This window comes from Enoplosus armatus, chromosome 2 (assembly GCF_043641665.1).
Source record: "Enoplosus armatus isolate fEnoArm2 chromosome 2, fEnoArm2.hap1, whole genome shotgun sequence".
Taxonomy (NCBI): Eukaryota; Metazoa; Chordata; class Actinopteri; order Centrarchiformes; family Enoplosidae; genus Enoplosus; species Enoplosus armatus.
Genome location: NC_092181.1, coordinates 1,998,863 through 2,017,282, shown reverse-complemented (window position 1 = coordinate 2,017,282; position 18,420 = coordinate 1,998,863). Strand labels below are relative to the sequence as shown.

General features: G+C 40.4%; 1 protein-coding gene across 1 annotated transcript in view; it reads right to left on the bottom strand.

The window, feature by feature from the left end:
• Window positions 1–16,343, bottom strand: part of LOC139302744 (complement C3-like) — a 58,332-nt gene extending 41,989 nt beyond the window's left edge. The window contains exons 1-28 of the mRNA XM_070926461.1: window positions 16,267–16,343; window positions 15,431–15,626; window positions 15,059–15,221; window positions 14,681–14,775; window positions 14,224–14,312; window positions 13,363–13,445; window positions 13,179–13,266; window positions 12,900–13,002; window positions 12,198–12,318; window positions 11,864–11,979; window positions 9,417–9,563; window positions 8,343–8,442; window positions 7,534–7,628; window positions 7,210–7,401; window positions 6,885–7,040; window positions 6,519–6,648; window positions 5,756–5,824; window positions 5,082–5,279; window positions 4,852–4,957; window positions 4,657–4,745; window positions 4,397–4,536; window positions 4,036–4,248; window positions 3,433–3,496; window positions 1,647–1,736; window positions 1,240–1,446; window positions 802–877; window positions 486–645; window positions 254–349 (exon numbers count right to left, since the gene is read on the bottom strand). Of these exons, the coding sequence (XP_070782562.1) occupies window positions 254–349; window positions 486–645; window positions 802–877; window positions 1,240–1,446; window positions 1,647–1,736; window positions 3,433–3,496; window positions 4,036–4,248; window positions 4,397–4,536; window positions 4,657–4,745; window positions 4,852–4,957; window positions 5,082–5,279; window positions 5,756–5,824; window positions 6,519–6,648; window positions 6,885–7,040; window positions 7,210–7,401; window positions 7,534–7,628; window positions 8,343–8,442; window positions 9,417–9,563; window positions 11,864–11,979; window positions 12,198–12,318; window positions 12,900–13,002; window positions 13,179–13,266; window positions 13,363–13,445; window positions 14,224–14,312; window positions 14,681–14,775; window positions 15,059–15,221; window positions 15,431–15,626; window positions 16,267–16,343 (3,459 nt within the window). The remainder of the gene's footprint in view (window positions 1–253; window positions 350–485; window positions 646–801; window positions 878–1,239; window positions 1,447–1,646; window positions 1,737–3,432; window positions 3,497–4,035; window positions 4,249–4,396; window positions 4,537–4,656; window positions 4,746–4,851; window positions 4,958–5,081; window positions 5,280–5,755; window positions 5,825–6,518; window positions 6,649–6,884; window positions 7,041–7,209; window positions 7,402–7,533; window positions 7,629–8,342; window positions 8,443–9,416; window positions 9,564–11,863; window positions 11,980–12,197; window positions 12,319–12,899; window positions 13,003–13,178; window positions 13,267–13,362; window positions 13,446–14,223; window positions 14,313–14,680; window positions 14,776–15,058; window positions 15,222–15,430; window positions 15,627–16,266) is intronic.
• Window positions 16,344–18,420: the final 2,077 nt, after the last annotated feature.

Here is an 18,420-nt window from a genome sequence, read left to right as displayed (position 1 = left end):
TTGTCTGCCTCTGTCTGAATTGAAGAACCCATTTCAAAAAGTATGGGTTGGTAAATGTTCCCTCATTACCATTGTAAACAGAGTTATGTGCTGTGCAAGAACAGAAAGCTTGATAGGAGTAGAACAGTAACAAATGGGGGTGGAGCTTAGGAAATGGTCAGTTGCTTCATCCATCACTGGTGTGAAGGCAGTAAATGAAGAAATAAAAGGTGAGGGAAAAAGAGAAAAAATCGTATGGAGGAGAGGTACTCACATTAACAGTGGTGTCACATAGTGTGCGTGACTCCTGCATGGCAATAAGGCAGAAGGCCGTCATGGAGGCGTCTGAATTTGCGCCGCGCACATCACCCTACACACACACACACACACACACACAAACGTGTTTTTATGATATAAGATGATAGTCAATGACATGTTATTGTTTTCATTACAATTTGTTTGACATCAAGATGAGGACTTGATGTTAATGAAATCAGTGCACGTACAATCATCTCTCCGTGGTACACCTTTCCAACTTCTCTAAACGAGCCGTCAGGTTGCTGTGTGTTGAGAGTCAGAAACTTGACAGCGTCACAGATAACTTTGCTTTGCACTGCCACCAGATGGCTGGCCATGGCAAACACCTTGGCAACATACGCCGTCAGCCTTAGAGAGGAGAGGAGAGGAGAGGAGAGGGTGTTAACAGTATAGTTTAATGTATTTGCACATGAACTACACCCATCCTCCTCATGGTCAGAATCTAAGTGAAAGGAGGATGTGCAAACATATACGTGTGAGTTCATGGATGTTTGGGTGCCTCACCAGGTGCTGCTTTGGCTGTTGGACCACACAGCAAAAGACCCATCATTTTTACGGTAGGCGAGCTCGTTCTGGTATCCTGGACACAAACAAAACACACACATTTTACTGACTGCCATTCAACTCTCTACTGAATCTTATCTATTGGATACCACTTGGAGGAGTCCTGTTAAATTGTTTTTTGAGATTGTAACATCTTTCAAATTATTCTGATAAGTCTGTGGTTTTTGTTTATAAAGAAATAAGACAATCCTGGTGAAAACTTCTGTATTCAATATGTCTATGTGTTGCATTCAGACCATGTATTCTCAGTGTCCCTAGCTTGGACCTGTGGGGCAGGGGTAGCGTGCATTTCTGTGTACCACATTGTCTTTTTTGATACCACTTTTGCCAAGTCAGAAACTAGTATCTGCCCTAACAAATACATCTGTATGAGCCTACCGGTCGTGATGTGTTTGAGGGCTTCGATACGTTTCTGAAAGCCCACAGTTTCCCACTGGTTGGTTTTGTCCAAATATGCGGCTGCAATGACAGGCAGGGTCATGCGGGCCATGTTCTGCTCTCCACAGCCTGAGGGCTGGTAGATCAGACTACCCATAGAGTTCCCACTAATGGCGTTCTCCACCAGTACAGATACTTGTTCTCTCCCTGCATGCACACACACAAACAAAAAAACCAAAATGTTAAAAACCAATGGGAGGAAACAACTAAACAAACATGCAAAGTCCCCCAACAACTAATGAGTTGGTTGTTTCCCAATAAGAACAATACAAATTTACACCAATGCAGAGCTCATTGTACAGGCACTGTATCACATAACGTGCCCAAATATAAACATTATGTCTCACCTGTCACAGAGATCTCTGTGCTGGTAGGTGAGTCTGGAACCAAATCTTTCTTGGGAATTCCACTGTTGATAACTTCTTCTTGTGTACCACCTAAAAGGAGAAACAAGTTTGGGGACCAGTTAGCCAGTGATAAAAGCACAACATTACTAAACTAGAAAATCTGAATGCTGACAGCTGAAATTATTTTGAAAGCATTGCTGGAAATACAGAAATGTGAAAGGAATTGACTGCACTGCTGAAAAACCTGGAAGCGGAAAGGTAAAATTGGCAGAATTGGAAGATGAACTGCGTCCCCTAAAGAAGCTGAGAGCTGAAATACATCACTAGAAAAGCTGGAAGCTAAACTGTAATACTGTAAAAGCTGGAAGTTGACGTGAACTGCCCGAAAGAAGAAATGCTTTTAAATGTATTGTTATCCGACAGATTAACTGAATTTTAATGTAACTACTAGCTAGCTTTATTTTAGTTGATTACGCTAAAAGGGGATACATATATTTATGTAGGGTAACTGTGCTAATTGTTTGTACCTTTCAAAATTCTTGGGTAGTGTGTCTTTGTAAGCCATGTCTTCTAAAGATGTCTTTTCTAAACGGGAGGGGAAAGAAATGAGCCTGCCATGCTCGGAGTGCTCTGTCAGTGTTGGTGTGCTTCCCACAAGCAGTGAGTCACGCTTGGGAGAGAGGAGCTTCGGCCAGCAGGGCATGCAGCAGCAAATGACGACAATATAAATAATGGGCTCAGTGAAAATGATGCATATGATAATGTATATTCTCAGAGTGGTTACAATGTAAACCCTGGTAGTGTGAACGATAGAATGGGGCAGAACACTCATAATGCGAGTCAAAGTACTGCACATGGGGGACAACTATTTCAAATAATTCTGCAATTAAGGGCAGCATTTTGGGGCTTCTGTTGCTTATGAGTTGATTGCTAATGGCTCCATTCAGCAAGTGAATAACTCCACTCATAATAAAGCCCCCCAAACTCCCTCCCGTGGGTTCAGCTATGGCACAACCAGTTCCAGTGCATTTGATCTGTCCGAAGTGTTAATTTTACCTTCATTTGATAGTTGTAAAGTGTACATATGTGCGTTATTTTCATATTTTTATGCTGTTATTTTATATTTCATATTTCATACGAGGCTACACTGTATCCAAGGTTACGATGCAGCTATAAAGCCCATCACCGGGGAAACAAGTCAGACCGGGCTTGTATTCCCCAGGTAAGTGTTTGACTGATGAAAATGAAAATAAAAATTTGTAAATATTTATGTATAGCCTATCTGAGAGAGACAGTATGTATATTGACATCTAGAGTGATTAGCTGTGTGTCTTTGATCTTGGTCAAGGTTAGACCATTGGCCCTATAACTTATCAGTTATATGGTTAGTTACGGTCATTGAGCTTGGCTACAGAAATCCTTCATTAGTATTGTAAGTTTCCCTTGATTATGATTTTCTTTTATACTGATTAGTTTTACTGAGACTGGGCTTGTATCTCCCAGATCCCGAAGTGCTTGTAAGAAATAAAGAAATTATTGAATCGACATCAGAGCTGTTTCTTCGTTGGTGTCAACCAGCTAACAGTAAGCCCACCAGTTAGTCCACCACCATCATCAAACACAATGCAGAGACTGTTTGTTGTTACTACTATCAGCGATGTAAAGACTGGGGTGTTATAAACTGTATATACTGTAGTGGTAAAGATCAAATTAACCCATTTACATATGGGTTTTCCACAGCATTCACACTAATTACTATAATAAGCTATTTAATGGGTAAACTCACCTACACCATTATTAGTGGGGTCTAGAGTTACAGTCTGAAAAGATTTAACCAGTACGCCTTCAGGCTGGAAAAACAAAAGTTAGGACAAACATTAGAAATCACAACAATTTTTGAGTAATGTTTATATGCAGGTGTGTAACAAAATACAATACATCTTTCTTGTTCAAATATTCTATCTTGGTCTATTTATTTTCCTTATTTACAGTTCATTTTGAAAAGGCTAATATGGTATACACTTGCATCAAAATTAAGCCCGAAAAGATGCCTGTTTCCCAATACTGACTAACCCTACCCATATGGTTATTACTGTTACCATGACAACACAGCTCCTGTAACCTTAACAGAGTAGTCATTTCATCCCAAATTCTGAACCAAAAATAATACTCTTTCTCAAACTTTTACCAAGTTGTTTTTTTGTGCCTAACCAAAGCATTGTCATCATGAAATGGATATTTTTTCAGCAGTGATTTGTAAGGACTTGTTGAATATGACTTAACTACCACACATAGATTCTAATCATAACGTATTTTACTGTAACAAGAGAACGATTCTGATATGGTATAAAAAAAGCTCTAAACCTCAACAGGAGTGTGTTTCTCTTACCACCACCAGCAGCATCTTCTTGACTCCATCATTGAGTGATGAGTCTTTAACAGACGCTTTGACCTCAATGGGGAATTGTCCTTCCTTCAGGGGAATAATGATAAAGGGTACAGATCGTGTAGATAGGGGCTCAACTTCAACGTCCTGACGATACCTTCTACGTTTAAAGGCTGCACTGCACACATTCTCCTGTTCAATCAGATCCACACGCACCTTGAAAACGAGAAAAGACAAAGACAACGATGGAGAAAGAAGATGAAGACCCCCCATAGAGTAGATAATAAGGATCATAATCATCAAAAAATATCATGGTCTCATTGGCTCTGGCCTGAAACACCAGAGCAGAGTGACACAGACTTACAGTGGCAGGATCAGGACTGTAGTTGTGGAGGATTGCTCTAATTTCCAGCTGCTCTCCGCGGACAGCAGTGTACGGCAGCCTGAGATCAATGAAGAAGTCCTTCCGGACAATGACCTCTAATGGTTCGCCAACACAGATTCCTTAAAGATGAGAGGGATACAAAAAACAAGTGATGTAACAGAGGGAGAAAAAAAAGTGTGGGATGGGAGAGAAGAGGCACAACTAAAACACAAGACAGCTTGTAGTCACTGAATCCTCACCGTGAGTGCTTGACAGACTGATGCCAGTAAACTGCCAGGTTGTGATTGAGTCTGGCAACGGAACAGTTTTCACACTTGACGTGGTGTCACTGAAACAAAGAGACGTGTTAGCACTTTGAGAGGTAAGGGGTAGCTTACTGTTATTAATGAGGTTATCAGTGTATTTTTTGTGTGTATATGTTTCAGTTGACTCACCAGTTAGAGCATGTAGGCAGTTTGATATCAGACCACAGCCAACTTTCAGGGAACTTGGTGCGAGAAACAATTTCATTGCTGTCCATGTAACTGTCATCCTCTTCACCTAAAGTGTCATTAAAAAGGTTATTATTTTCCATTGGGAGGCAGTGATTGTTTCCTAACTACCAGTATGACCATGGATAGTAACCACCCAGGGCTTTCCCCCATCCCTTGTCCCCGTCTCTTACTGCGACCCAGAATGAGGCTGTCGTGCATCCTCTCGGCTCGCTGGCTTTCCATCTTCTGACAGCAGTCCACGAAGGCCTGGACACAGGCTGGACCGTCCACGATGTACTCGCTGCGCCTCTCGCAGTTGTATGAAACTGTGGTGCCCCTCATGCCATCCAAACAACAGTCACGTTGCAGTTGGTCTTCATATTTACTCACTGGAAAGAAAGAGGGAGACAGAGACAAGAGACAGAGGAAAGAAGGTATGGAGCGCAAGAAGAAGGTGAACTGGAAAGTTGTAAATAAAGCATTTTAAAATAAGGCATATTAGAAATAAACAAAACTCTTGTAGTTAAGTCAAATTAGTTTTATTTGCATGCCCTCTATTCTTAGACCTTTGATTTGAATCAGAACCCCCCCCCCCCCCCAAGAAAAATAGGCCCAAAGAGTCAAATAGGAGGGATTCCTCTCCCTCCAGTATTGGACAGACATGCTATACATGTAGCAGTATGATGAAGCAGATTGACATATTAAGTAGATAAAGTAGAAAGTTTAATTTGTCTTTCCACTAATACCTAATACACAGGTTGATTGGCTGCAATAAACTCTTATATTGTATATATTGAGCCTGAGCTGCGTGGCAGAAGACGACTGAATATGTGGTTATTGGGTAGCTTCAAGCTGTGGTTCTTACCTAAACTGGTGGTGACGTCCATTATAGTAGTGGTGCGTTTGCTCCTGCTGGGGGCAGGACATTTCAATTCTGGAAACGCAACACAGACTAGATCTTTAACAGAACCAAACAAGGTCGGACCTAGACTTGACTCTGCATGGTATAATTGACGTGATGCTCTTAAAATCAAAGTAAGGTCATTTATCTGGGACGATGGATCTACAATTGCGCGTCTCATTTGTGGAAATTTTAAAACACTGTATAAATGCTTATTTATATTTGAAGAAAATGATAACTTTTTACAACCCCAAACAAAACAGAGGGAGCTGTATTGAGCTCATGTGGCAATCAACACGGATGACTGTTGAAGCCAAGATGGAAATGCCTCAAAGGGACAGTTCAACCAAAAACAGATTATCTCACTTACCCTCGTGATATTTGGTGGATCATTTTGGTTTTATGTGTAAAAGTGGTGAATGCAACTTTGTTTGTTTATTTGTTTGTTTAAAAAAAAAAGCAGTGTGTCCAAAACTTGCTGCATAGTTAGATGCCACAAAAGCAATAAATATATATACAAACATAATATACATTTAATATAAACATAATTTGGGTGAAAAGACTCTATAAGATGCAGTTCCTCTGCTGTCCACTAGATGCTTCCTGTGATGAATAAGAAAACCCCAAACTTCTACAGCCACTTATCTTAATTCGTGACATTTCATGGTACAATATTAAAGCCTACAAAGGGATATGTTCAGGGAAGGGAAGGGTAAGGTAGTGTCACCTAGTCTGTAGGGAGTCCCAGAAGCCGTGCTGGACTCAAACAACAACCCAGCATCGTAGAACACACCCATACTGTCCTTCCCTCCACCTGGTGTGCAGCCTGTGTCGTACTTCTCTACAACGTTCCACACCTGAGCAAAGTGTAAGTCATACACATAGAAATACAAACAGACAAGACTTACAGTAAGTGAGTTAAACGTGCATATCCGTAAACTCACATGACAGTTCTGAGATGGCATTAGAAACATTTACTTACGCAATGTATTGTATTTGTACAATATGTATTTGTGTAATTCTTCACATATATGTTTTTAAATGAAACCCCCTTCAAATATTTTCAAGATTAATTGTGAAATAAAGAAATTGCCTTTTTCTGGGTGAGGCGGTGCTTGTTGTTCAGGACGTAGACGCCTTTGTCAACTGCCACAAGTCCCACTGTGGCCCCTGGATCTCCTGTGACCTTCAGACCAAACATCCTGCGAGGCTCAAAGGATGAAGTGTGTCTCGATGATTCCAGCTTCAACTAAATGTGGAGGGGAGGTCAATGAGTCAGACATGCATTTTGTATTTGTTAAAGCAGTTGTATAAGTAAAGACATGTCCTAGAAATGAACAATGAACTTTATCAGTTTGTGTGTCTCGTTTATCCACTTCATTCGTTTAACTCTGCGACATCAGCGTTGTGTGTCTCACCGAGCCCATGCAGGAGTCCTCGACATCTATCCAAACAGAGTCTGATACCACTTCATTATCATTTGTATGGTAGTAGGCGATGATGCGGAACGATGGCAGCATTTCTTTGGTAATGGGTTCTATCAGGGAAATCAGTACTTCGCCTTGTCTCCTGAAACGGCCATGTTTCACCAGCTGACCTCTGCTCAGGACCTGGGGACACAGATTTGAACCACAAAACTTATCCAACGTTTACTACACACATTTATATACTGCACAGGTCGTGGGACGCAACTAAAATAGTTTTCTATGAGCACACATGCTCAGGTGTAAAACATCTCTCACCAGGTATGTGATGTCATTGTACTGATTTTCCTGCCTGTTGAGGTTGAGGTTGATTTTCAGGTTGTCTCCTATTTGCAGCTCAGCTGTATCCACACCTGCAAAAATTACATGTTGCGATGAGTGTTGGCACTTAGTTTAATTTTTCATTTTTGCACAGTTTAACATTACAAGCAGACCTTTTGTTAGCTTATTCATAACCAATATTAACATATATATTACAGAATTCTTGAGCAATATCAAATGGACTGTTAAGACAATTTTCACCTTCCAAAAAGACTAGAGGTAACTCTGGGGTAGTCTTTTGCCTTTGAAGCAACGGATTTATTACTTTCCAGTCTTTTGAATCCTTCTGAAATTCTTCACTGAAAAATTTCTTTTTTGCAGAATGAATATATTTATTTCCATAATATTTATAAACGCCATGGGTAAGAGGAGTAGGAGTAGGATTTGAGACATATTTTCTGCACAGTTTAGTCTTTTTCCTCAACACCTTCAGTTCCTTCGCTCATAGAGTTACTTAAGATGTTATCAATCAAGGTTGCTGTGTTTTCTTTAACTCATGTAGATTTATGAATAAGAGGGAAAAACTAACTAGAATAAAGAATATTAAGAAAATCCCCAGTAAGGGTATCTGGTTTATTTTTAAACAGATTTATATTGGAATCTCCTAAAATGTAACCAAGTTCATCTTCATTGTTTATCAGGTCAAGAGAACTGATAAGACCTGGTGCATGGTACATACTTTGCCACTGCCACCACCCTAACCACCTTTTTTTAACCATCTGATGTTATTTCAGGATGTTCCTCACCTATGTGGATGTAGTTGTTGCCTTTAGTGGTGTATGGGAGAGCTGTCATGTTGGCTGATGCTTGCCTTTCATGTGAAATACGAGGATCACTGGTCTTTGCCTGCAATTAAAGACACATACAGACACTTACACACTTAATGGAATAACAAAAGGACAACAAAAAGCTGGTGATCATCACTGCCAAATGCAAAGTCTGCAGTCTGCATATGGTGCACTGCATTGTTTCATTTCTGTGCTGTGTTGCCATTTAATTGAGTAAGGTAAGGTGTTTTATTTCTTGAGGTAAGACAGTTTAAATTGACCTCTAATAAGCATCAAGTCAAACTACAACTTAACTAGACGAGGCACTGACCTGGCTGTTTTCATCCACATTGCCCCGTTCTGTCACTTGAAGCTGCATTATTTAATTTTTCTTGCCACCAGGGGGCATAAAAACATCAACATACACAGCCTCCACCTACAGTATCACTGGCTTATTAAGTCGGTATGGCTAACGTGTTAGCAAAAGAACATCTACTTGCAGCAGACACAAAACAACATTCGTATTAATTTGAAATCATGTTTCTGCCCATCTGACAAATTTAAGTCAAATATTCACTCTCCTTTTCGCTGTTTTGGTATCCACCAAAAATATTGTGGTCTTTAGCTTGAAGATGCTGGAGAAAGGTCTCGTGAACCTATTACCATTCTGGTCAACACTCTGTCTTGTTTGTATTTCTTTAAACCAATCACTATCATCTTGGGCGTCGCTAAGCCTTTTCCCTTGGAAAACGGTAACATGTCTGAGTCTGAGAATTCCAAGTGAAAAAGTCGGCCAATGGCAGACTTAAACCGACAGCCTACATCCGGTGAGTCAGACTAACCATTCACATACTGTACAGTAAATAAAACAATAAGCTAAGGAAGCTGCTAATCTGCATAGAGCTGCAGAGTTGAGTGATAGCTCTGCTTGATTTCACCACTACACGCAACTATCAAAAATGTTGATTGTTATTTATTTATCTGATTAATGTAAGCTTCCATTTGCCAAACGGGCTGTAATACAAAAAGCGTAAAAAATAAATTGAGACTTACAGTGATTGTCATATAGTTAGTTCTTGCTTCTGTATTGATGGTAAGCCTTGCCATGCCGTTGGCTGCGGTCAAGGCCTGCACCTGGCCTGGATCGACCACCACTACAACACCTTGTGCCGGAGTGTCGTCAGGGTTCACAACTTCAACCTGCCATCAGAGACACAAACAGCTGAATAATCAGAAGACATCTGCCTTATTAAAATTAAAGGAGCAATATGTAATACTGACAGCTAGTGTATAAAAAGGGAATTGCCGTCCATTTTCAAAACAGACTAGAAGCTCACGTGGGTTGCCAGGTGAAGGACACTGAACGTACACGGACGAGCGCCAATGGAAAGAGACGCCGAATGCATGCGTTTACGGAACTGCAGAGACGACAACAGACCTGAAGAGAAAATGCTGTGGCCAGGGGCCTAACCATTGCATCAGCCAGCTGCCACACTTCTCCCTTTACTGTCTTGAAGATGGGTATTTGCGTCTGCACTGACAGTACAGGAATGATGTGTTGGCGAAGCAAGGGAGCCCAGGGATGACAACCGGGAGTTCAGATATGCTGACTACCAGCAGTACATCTTCTGGCAACATGGGTCATGCTTGTCATCCCTAGCTGCTGTGTCTGGTGGATCAGAGACAAGTACCCTGATCCTCAGGGCAAGTACACTGGTTCTGTCCCTCGCCTCTAAAAAGCAAACCCTCTTCCTCTGTTGGCATTTCCATGCAAACCTTTTAAGTTATACATTTATAAGAAACCTCACCCTCAAATTGATGTATTTATAGTCATACACAAGTTTATTCCAGTTTGTTAAACCTGATTTATGTTGATAATGTTTGTTGTTTAAAATAAAGTTGAATTATTCACGAATAATACTGTTGTAATACTTATTTCTTTAAAAAATATCACAATAATCAGTAATGTGACTGTTACAAGTTGATGAAAGAAAGACAACATTAAAATTAATGAAGGATTTTATTATTTATTTGGCCCTGAATGCCTCCGAAACACAGTATCTAAAGATATAGTTACTCTAGATGGCATTGCCCTGGCCTCCAGCACCATCGTGAGGAATCTGGGATTTATCTTTGATCTTTGATCAGGACATGTCCTTTAACTCTCACTCTCTCAAAACAAACTTCAAGGACTGCCTTTTTTCACCTCCGTAACATTGCAAAAATCAGGAAGATTCCGTCTCAAACAGATGCAGAAAAACGAGTCATTTTTTACGTCTAGGCTGCATTATTGCAATTCCTTATTATCAGGCTGTCCCAATAAGTCCCTTAAGACTCTCCAGTTGATCCAGAATACTGCGGCACGTGTACTGAGTGGAACATATTCTTCATGACACAGCCAGGTTTCTGTCAGACCGAATAAATCAATATGATTATCTGATAGTAACTCGTTTACTAATACAGCTTTAGATGACAGAGATCTGATGTTTAACAGTCCACACTTAATCTTCCTATTGTTTTGGAAGTTTTTGTTTATGACTCCTCTCCTGTTTACTTTTGATTGAATTAATTTAAGTGGTCGGGGGACAGACACAGTTTTTATGGGGTTTTGGGTGGGTAACTGCTCTAACGGACATTGGGGGGGCTCAACTCTGTCTCCTGGTCTGGACTCCGGGTTGTCACAGTTTTGGTTCAGCAGTTTTCATGGTGGGGAACAGCGCCTCCAACTCGCCTCGCCTCGCCTCCAGCAAGTTAAATAAACTAAATTTATTACATTTACCATTATCGCTAAAGGAGGCGGAGAAATAACTAAACATCTGACACACCGAGCAGGACAGAACAGGAGAGTGAGGAGAGAGAGAAGCCGTCGCTAGCTGCTAAGCTAATGTAACAGGCAGAATAGTGTGTAAACAACTGAGATTAGCGAAAAAGTTGTGCAGAAACACAGGTCCCAGGTCAGACAGTTGTGTGTGCATCCCACACTGCCCCCAGGGGCGCCGAACCTCCTCCTGGGAGCTGCAGAAGTCAAAGACACAGAGACTGACACCAGACAAAGAGCTGGTCCTCTTCCACCAACATCAAAGCCTCCAGGTAGACGGGACAGATTCACATGTGGCTATTAGTAGTTTTGGAGATTGTGACCAAACATCTCCCAGGCCTTTGTCACAGATGGAGATAGGCAGCTTCGCCACAGACTTTCAAGAAGTTATCTCCTGCAGTTTTGGCTTTCCTCTTGGTTGTCTCCCACAACACAGCCTTATATCCAGAATTAAGGCAAAATGCTATAATCTGTTTATTTTCTTAATTGTTTAAAGCTATACGTTTGTATTGGTAACTTGATTAGAAGTTGGTGATCATTTAGGACTAAATTCCTTATGCTGTACGTTGCAGGCTGTAATCTAAAGCGTTGCTAAATGTTTTCTGTAAAGGGTATTTTATTAAAGTAGAATTATAGTCATACTTTTGCTGTCAATTTATGTAAATTTAAACAAGTACTTTACCGCAACATCGTAGGACATTCCCTGTTTAAAATATTTGGGCGATTTCTTGAAGTGGATGGTGTAAGGTGATGTGACAATCTTGATATCGTCCAATTCTGCCTCCACCATTTCACCACCTGTGAGTTGACACATTCACACAAACTGTTCACTTTCTTCTAGATTAACTGATACAGAAAAATGTATCCTGGTATGACATCTATATTTTGTTTTTTTATTCTTGTTTGGGACATTTTAGACACTAATAATACCAATAGTTACTTTGACTTGACTAAGCATGAATCACAAGTGATCAAACATACTGAACAGACACAAACACACAGTCTCTCTTTCTTACCGCTCGCCGTCAGCACACTGACGCGTACGTATATGCAAACATTCACCAGGTCAAGAATGTTTGGGAAGGTCTGTGTGATGTGCTCTTTCTTCAGTGTGGCCACTCCATTACCACTCTCGATCTAATGTGACATTGTACAAAAAGGCATCTTTACAGTCAGTGAACAGTTGGAGGCAATAGTGTAAATTCTTATGTCAACCTGGATTTCTTCTGAACATCCTAAATATCTGTAGATAGGAATGCAACAATTTAACTGAAATACAGGCATGCAAACTTGTCACCTTTCAGCAAAATTCGCTGTTTCACCTGACCTGCTGTGTGAGCTAGATAGCTAGATAACCTTGTAGCGTTGTTAGCTAACATTAGCTTAAGCTAGATAATCGACCAAATACTAAGCCAGAGTGACAGGCAGCTGTTAACGTTAATGTTAACGTTAGCTAGAAAGCAAATTTTACAACATCGTCATATGCAATAACCATCTTAGTGCGTGGGCCAGACCTGCAAATTCAACATATTGTTACCATCTTGGTGGCAAAGTTTCAATGGTCATAGATATATGATAAACCTGTCAAAAGAGTAGCTAAATATATTTTATAAGCCATAATAGATCTGCTCATTATGGGAAACACATACTGTATGAGACAGAGTGAGCAATCAATTGGCCGACTGACAGACAGAAATACAGCAAAAGTATGTGCTCACCGGCACTCTGACAAGAGAACCTTGAAAGCTCTTCTTTTGACCCCCATACATGACCCCAAATACCACGTAGGCCGTCCCAGCCACCTCTTCACCAAACAGATACCTAAAACCACAAGAGAAGGACATGTTTAAGCCCACAATGAAGTAGGGGTCAAAATGTCACAACAACAACAACAACAACAAATGACCAGCAGATGAAAACACCCTTTATTTTCTCCTCCAATGAATCTACCAATCAGACCTGGTCTCTAAAGCCACAAAACAAAAACCTTCACGTACGTAGCTTTGATGTTGACGGTGAGCTCTTGACTGTCCACGTAGAAGAAGGGGCTCTCAGGCGTCAGTTTAACCTCAAAACTGGGCAGCACTGAAACATTAAATTGTGTCCAATCAGGTAACAAGTAAGTGAATGTTGTAGGTCTGTATAGGTTTTAAATAAAAGTGCAGGTAATGAGGGACTTACCATATTCTTTGACCTCGAACTCTGCAGAAAAGCTCTGCTGTGGGTTGCTTTGGAACTTCACCACCACCTTCCACAGTCCGACACTACACACAGACACACACAAGAACACGTATTTCAACAGGAAAACAAAAAATGTAAATATTCACAACATTTAGGGACTGAAGGTGACACAGGAATCAGACCTCAGACTGCATGACGGTATTTGTATGTTACACAAATTGAGATGTACAAAAATGAGGTGCTGCAAAGTACTTGGTGTTTATACTGGCCTTCAGAGAGCAGTGAGTACAGAAATAGTGATATTTAGAAGGTTTAAAGTTTTCAGATTGGCCAGCAAATAGATACTGTCCCGTTATCTTATGCTGTTTTAGGCCGATTAGTTTAGTTCATAGTTCACAGGGATTAAATGTATTTCTGTTTTGTTATCACTGACTGTCCATTTACAGTTTAGATCAGTTAGATCAAAATAAATGATTTTATTATATTTAATGGACAGATATGACAGTGGTATCAATCTTATTATCTTACTCTCTGCCACAATTTCCCAAAGTGTCAAACTATTGTTTTGATAAATTCAGATGAGAAGTTTAAAGATAGCTTTACCACACCAAATCACAAGATTTCCTCTAGCAAAGATGGCAGTTATTGCTAATCTGCTTAACTAATATTTATTCATTAATTCTTCAGTTGGCCTTGATTGGCACGACTGAAAAGTGTCTCCACACTTTATACACTTTTTGTTGAGTGGTTTAACAAACGTACAACATCGAAGTTAATTAATAAAACATAACATAAACATCTTAAAAAATACTTTACATAATCTTACATAATTGAAGTTTGTTGTTATTGTTAAATACTCACCTCACAATTTCTGGAAGTTGGTAATCTCCAGAGTGGATCCCTGATGTCAGAGAGACTATGTTACGTGTTAAAACGATGCCTTCAGGGGTCTAACAAGAACAATATTGAAGAACCATTAACAGTGAGAATTGCCAGTTCAGAAATGAATTGAGTAAATCCATGCTACAAATCTTTTGTCTACAATCCATGAGCCTCGTCAGCTTCTACATTGACACCTTTTTCAGCTATTTCTTAAAATGTTTAGTCCCCCAATGCATTCAATATGCAACTCAACCACTAGAGGGAGGCATGTTTTTATTTTTACAGTAAGTGGTTGGACAGGCGTCACTAGAGTGGGACAAGAAACTTACTTACTTAGTGCATGTGTTTATGTTTTTTTGGCTTCGTGCTTCCAGTCAAAGCTGATGATATGATATTACATTACAAGTGTGTGCTTGTCAAAGATAAAATACAATACCACAATCTCAGTGACAATAGAAGCATCAGTTTGGGTTTCATCATCCTTCTCTACGGGCTCCATACCGGGCGTCACTGCAAACATCCTGTAATAAACTGACAGAGAGAGAGAAAGAGGTTAATTTTGCAGCTGAAGGTTGAAGGAAGGTGCATCTGTTTTGAGTCATGTGACTGTTCACAGCTTTTTGACTTTTTTATTCCACTTTTGTTCAATAAAAAACGGGTTATTAATTTTAAAAAGTGAAAAATGCTTCAGTCAAACTGATAGAAATGAATATGTAGTGTGATATATTTTGTACAGTAACATCTTACCTTTCTTATCGAGACATTCTCACAGAAGTAAGTGTGTTTTTCAGCACTGATGTAGTGTTGAACTCACCTCTGCTGTTGGGGGTGTAGAGGGTCTTATCAGTCTGGATGAAGATGTACCCGGACTGGAAGGACACTAAGACGACTTTCTCCAGCAGTCGGTCAGGGAACTGAGCTTGCAGGTACACATACTGCTTCATGTTGGGATCCTTACTGAAGTCACCAGCAGGGATCTGAAACCAGTATGTGGAGACACAAGCAGTGTGTGAGGAGCAGGACGGGGTATGTCAGTATGTGCAGTTATACATGCTGCATTTCTTGATTGGAGTCATAATAGAAAACAATTTCTTTAGACTAAAATAAATAAATTCAGGCTTTAAAATACTGATATCACTCGTGTATTTTGGCAACAGTAACGTGTGTTTCAGCATTTCCACATTACCTTAATTTGTGCGAGCTCCTGGAAGTTTTTTGCACTGGTGAGGGTCACAGATGTGGATGCCAGCAGATTAGTTTTGGTTGGATGGTTCATCACTCTGACTTCGACCCTAATGTCTCCTCCGTTGCAGTCTTGACACTCCACAAAGATGTTTTCTGCTGTTCCTACCCGCAACAAGTTGGGGGCAGACATCACCTTCCTGCAGAGCAGCAGTGAGAGAGAAAGAGGGTGAAGTCACTGGACAGAAAGGAGCACATGCTTTTTAGGATGTACTGAAAAACATTATTACGTTATATACCTTATTTTTAATTCAATGTATTTTAGGCACTATAAACCACCAAATTACCAAATAAAAACCCAACATAGTTGCTCAGATGAGGACCATGAGATCCAACGTGGACACATAATGAGTGATCTATTGATGATCTTGACTAAGATCCAGCACTGGATCAATGCAACATTTCATCATGGCTCTGGACTCTGATGTGTCTGGAGTAATGCATCACTGTGCAAACTGCACATAATTTAGGTCAGTTTACTGGCATCATGTGAAAGACCACATTACCCTGACTTATGTGACACAAACTGCAAACTGGACTACAGCTCCTCATTATGTAAGACACAGGTGAAATGGGACTGAGTTAAACCGATATTTGTATCCACACACTTTTTTAAATTGAATATAAATGCAGGAAACCCCTGATATTGTTGTTGCTCCCATTCCAGTTTAGCCAATAACAATCTGAATATCAGGAAGCTGAACAAACACTATATATTATCTCTGTTTTCCCTGAATTAATTCAAGCTCAGGGGGAATGTGTAAAGTCTGGTCTACTTACAATGGAGCTCCATCAGCCAGAGAAGTGAGAGAGGCAAAGGCCAGAGAGGCCACCAGCCACAGCAGAGTCCTACTCATCCTCCTACCTGATCCTGATCTGCTGTCAATGTAGAGTGTTGCTCCTTTTAGCCTCTCTCCTCCCGCACCTCCACTTCACCTCACTACTGTCTCATCCGTCCTCCTCCCAAAGTGTTTCAGTACACAAACACACTTACACATGATTTCCCAGCAGCAGTTGAGAAACTGTCTGTTATCTCCGCTCTGAGGAAAAAGATAAACAGTAGAAAATCAATGAGGGTTTACATGTTTGACTAACGTTTATACATATAGTTTACTGCAGAATTACAGGAAAACAGCTGTTCTGAATTCATGATGTTTTCTAAAATGACGCCTTTGTTTTCTTTCTTTCTTTTCCTTGTTTGGGAAAATATTGAGTCACTTATGATTCTTATTCTGAGCCTGCTGAATCAGCATAACTACACATGATCAGACATATTGAACGTGCACAAACACAGTCAACTAGTGGGGTGAAAGTCAGAAGTCATTTCTGGGTATCTGGCAGGGCTTTTAGGAGTTTCAGGGAATTTCCAATGACAATCTGATTAAAATAATTGTTGTCTGTAATTTTAATTATTTTTATTAACTTAATTCCTAATTAACCCTAATTATATAATTATATATTTTTGTATTCAGATCTTTCAGTGGATTCAATGATTTGAATGGATGTTGCATATTGGCGAATGACTGGATTTACTAAAACATTTGGGCCACATTTGAAACACGGACGTAGCGGGAACAGGAACAGGGTTGGGAACATGAACAGATTCAGATGGCTGGAAAGCAAGGCACGAAGCAACAGTGACAATCTGGCAGGGAATGAGAGGAAACTGGCCGGTTATATACTGCAGGGCTGACGAAGGAAAGTTGGAACAGGTGAGCAGGTGAATGTAAGAATCTGGGGTTGGATTACGGCTATCGGATTGGATCAAATCTTGAAAATGGGTTGTTCAAAAGGAAATCTGGTTTCTGAAAATCAAATCAGATCACGTAATGCCGTTCTGTTTTTCTGAGTTTGTGTTCAAAACTTTTTAGTAGGATTGGGATCACTTTGATCCAAACAAACAGGATTATTCTGATCCCAGCTGCAGGGTGGATTCAAGATCAAAATGTCATAAATTGATCTTTGAAATTGATCAAAAATACATTTAAATCATGTAGTTTAAATACATTTATTTACATTTTGCACTTGATTATTTTAACTATTACCGTGATAAAGAAAAAGTGTATTAAATTGAATTATCATTTACTACTGTAAATTATTTATAATGGAACAATCATCAGAGATGAAGCAGATGACTATTTAAAATGGTATTGAAAAGGAAGAGCGTGTTGGTATTCTGTTGGTCTGTCTCTTCAATTAAAAACACTTAAAGTTACTAAAGTTACTTAAAGTAACTGTTGTTACCATTCAGAACACTGGTAATCCAGATTTGGTGATCCTAAAAAGTTGGATTTTGGATCACAATCCAATTGTCTTTGAAAAACCAGAACAAAAGAAAGATGCATTACCTGATCCTGGTTAGAAAAAAAAGGATCCAGATCATTCTGATCCAGATTACATTTATTTATTAAAAAATACATCCAACTTTTTAAAATCACCATATCCTGTTTCTGGTTCCCAGTCGGCGTCCCGGCCAACACCAGTTCCTGTGCTGCAGCAGTCACCAGTTCCTGTGTTACTGCAGCCTTCTCCTGTTCCCGAGTTGCTGCTGTTATCCTGACACCGGCTTCCCGTCCTGCTGCCCAGCCATGCACTCCAGATGCTGCTTGTTTATCCAGCAGCCTGCCCCGCCTTGCAGCCAAATCTTCTGGTGCTAGCCTCTAGAGCAGTCCCACCGTTCCGCCTGTCTGGTCTTGTTTCTGCCCGTCCTCCAGAGCGGCTCAGCCTGTCTGGTCTTGTTTCTGCCCGTCCTCCAGAGCGGCTCAGCCTGTCTGGTCGTCTTCCTGCCCATCCTCCAGAGCTTCTCCATGCGTCTGTCTTGGTCTTAGGCAGTCTGCCTGATGCTGTCCCCTGTGTCTGCATTTGGGTCCTATTTCCTGTGTGCCTTTTGCTACCCTGCCATCACAGCCGTGACAGTTTCTACCTCTCTATCTA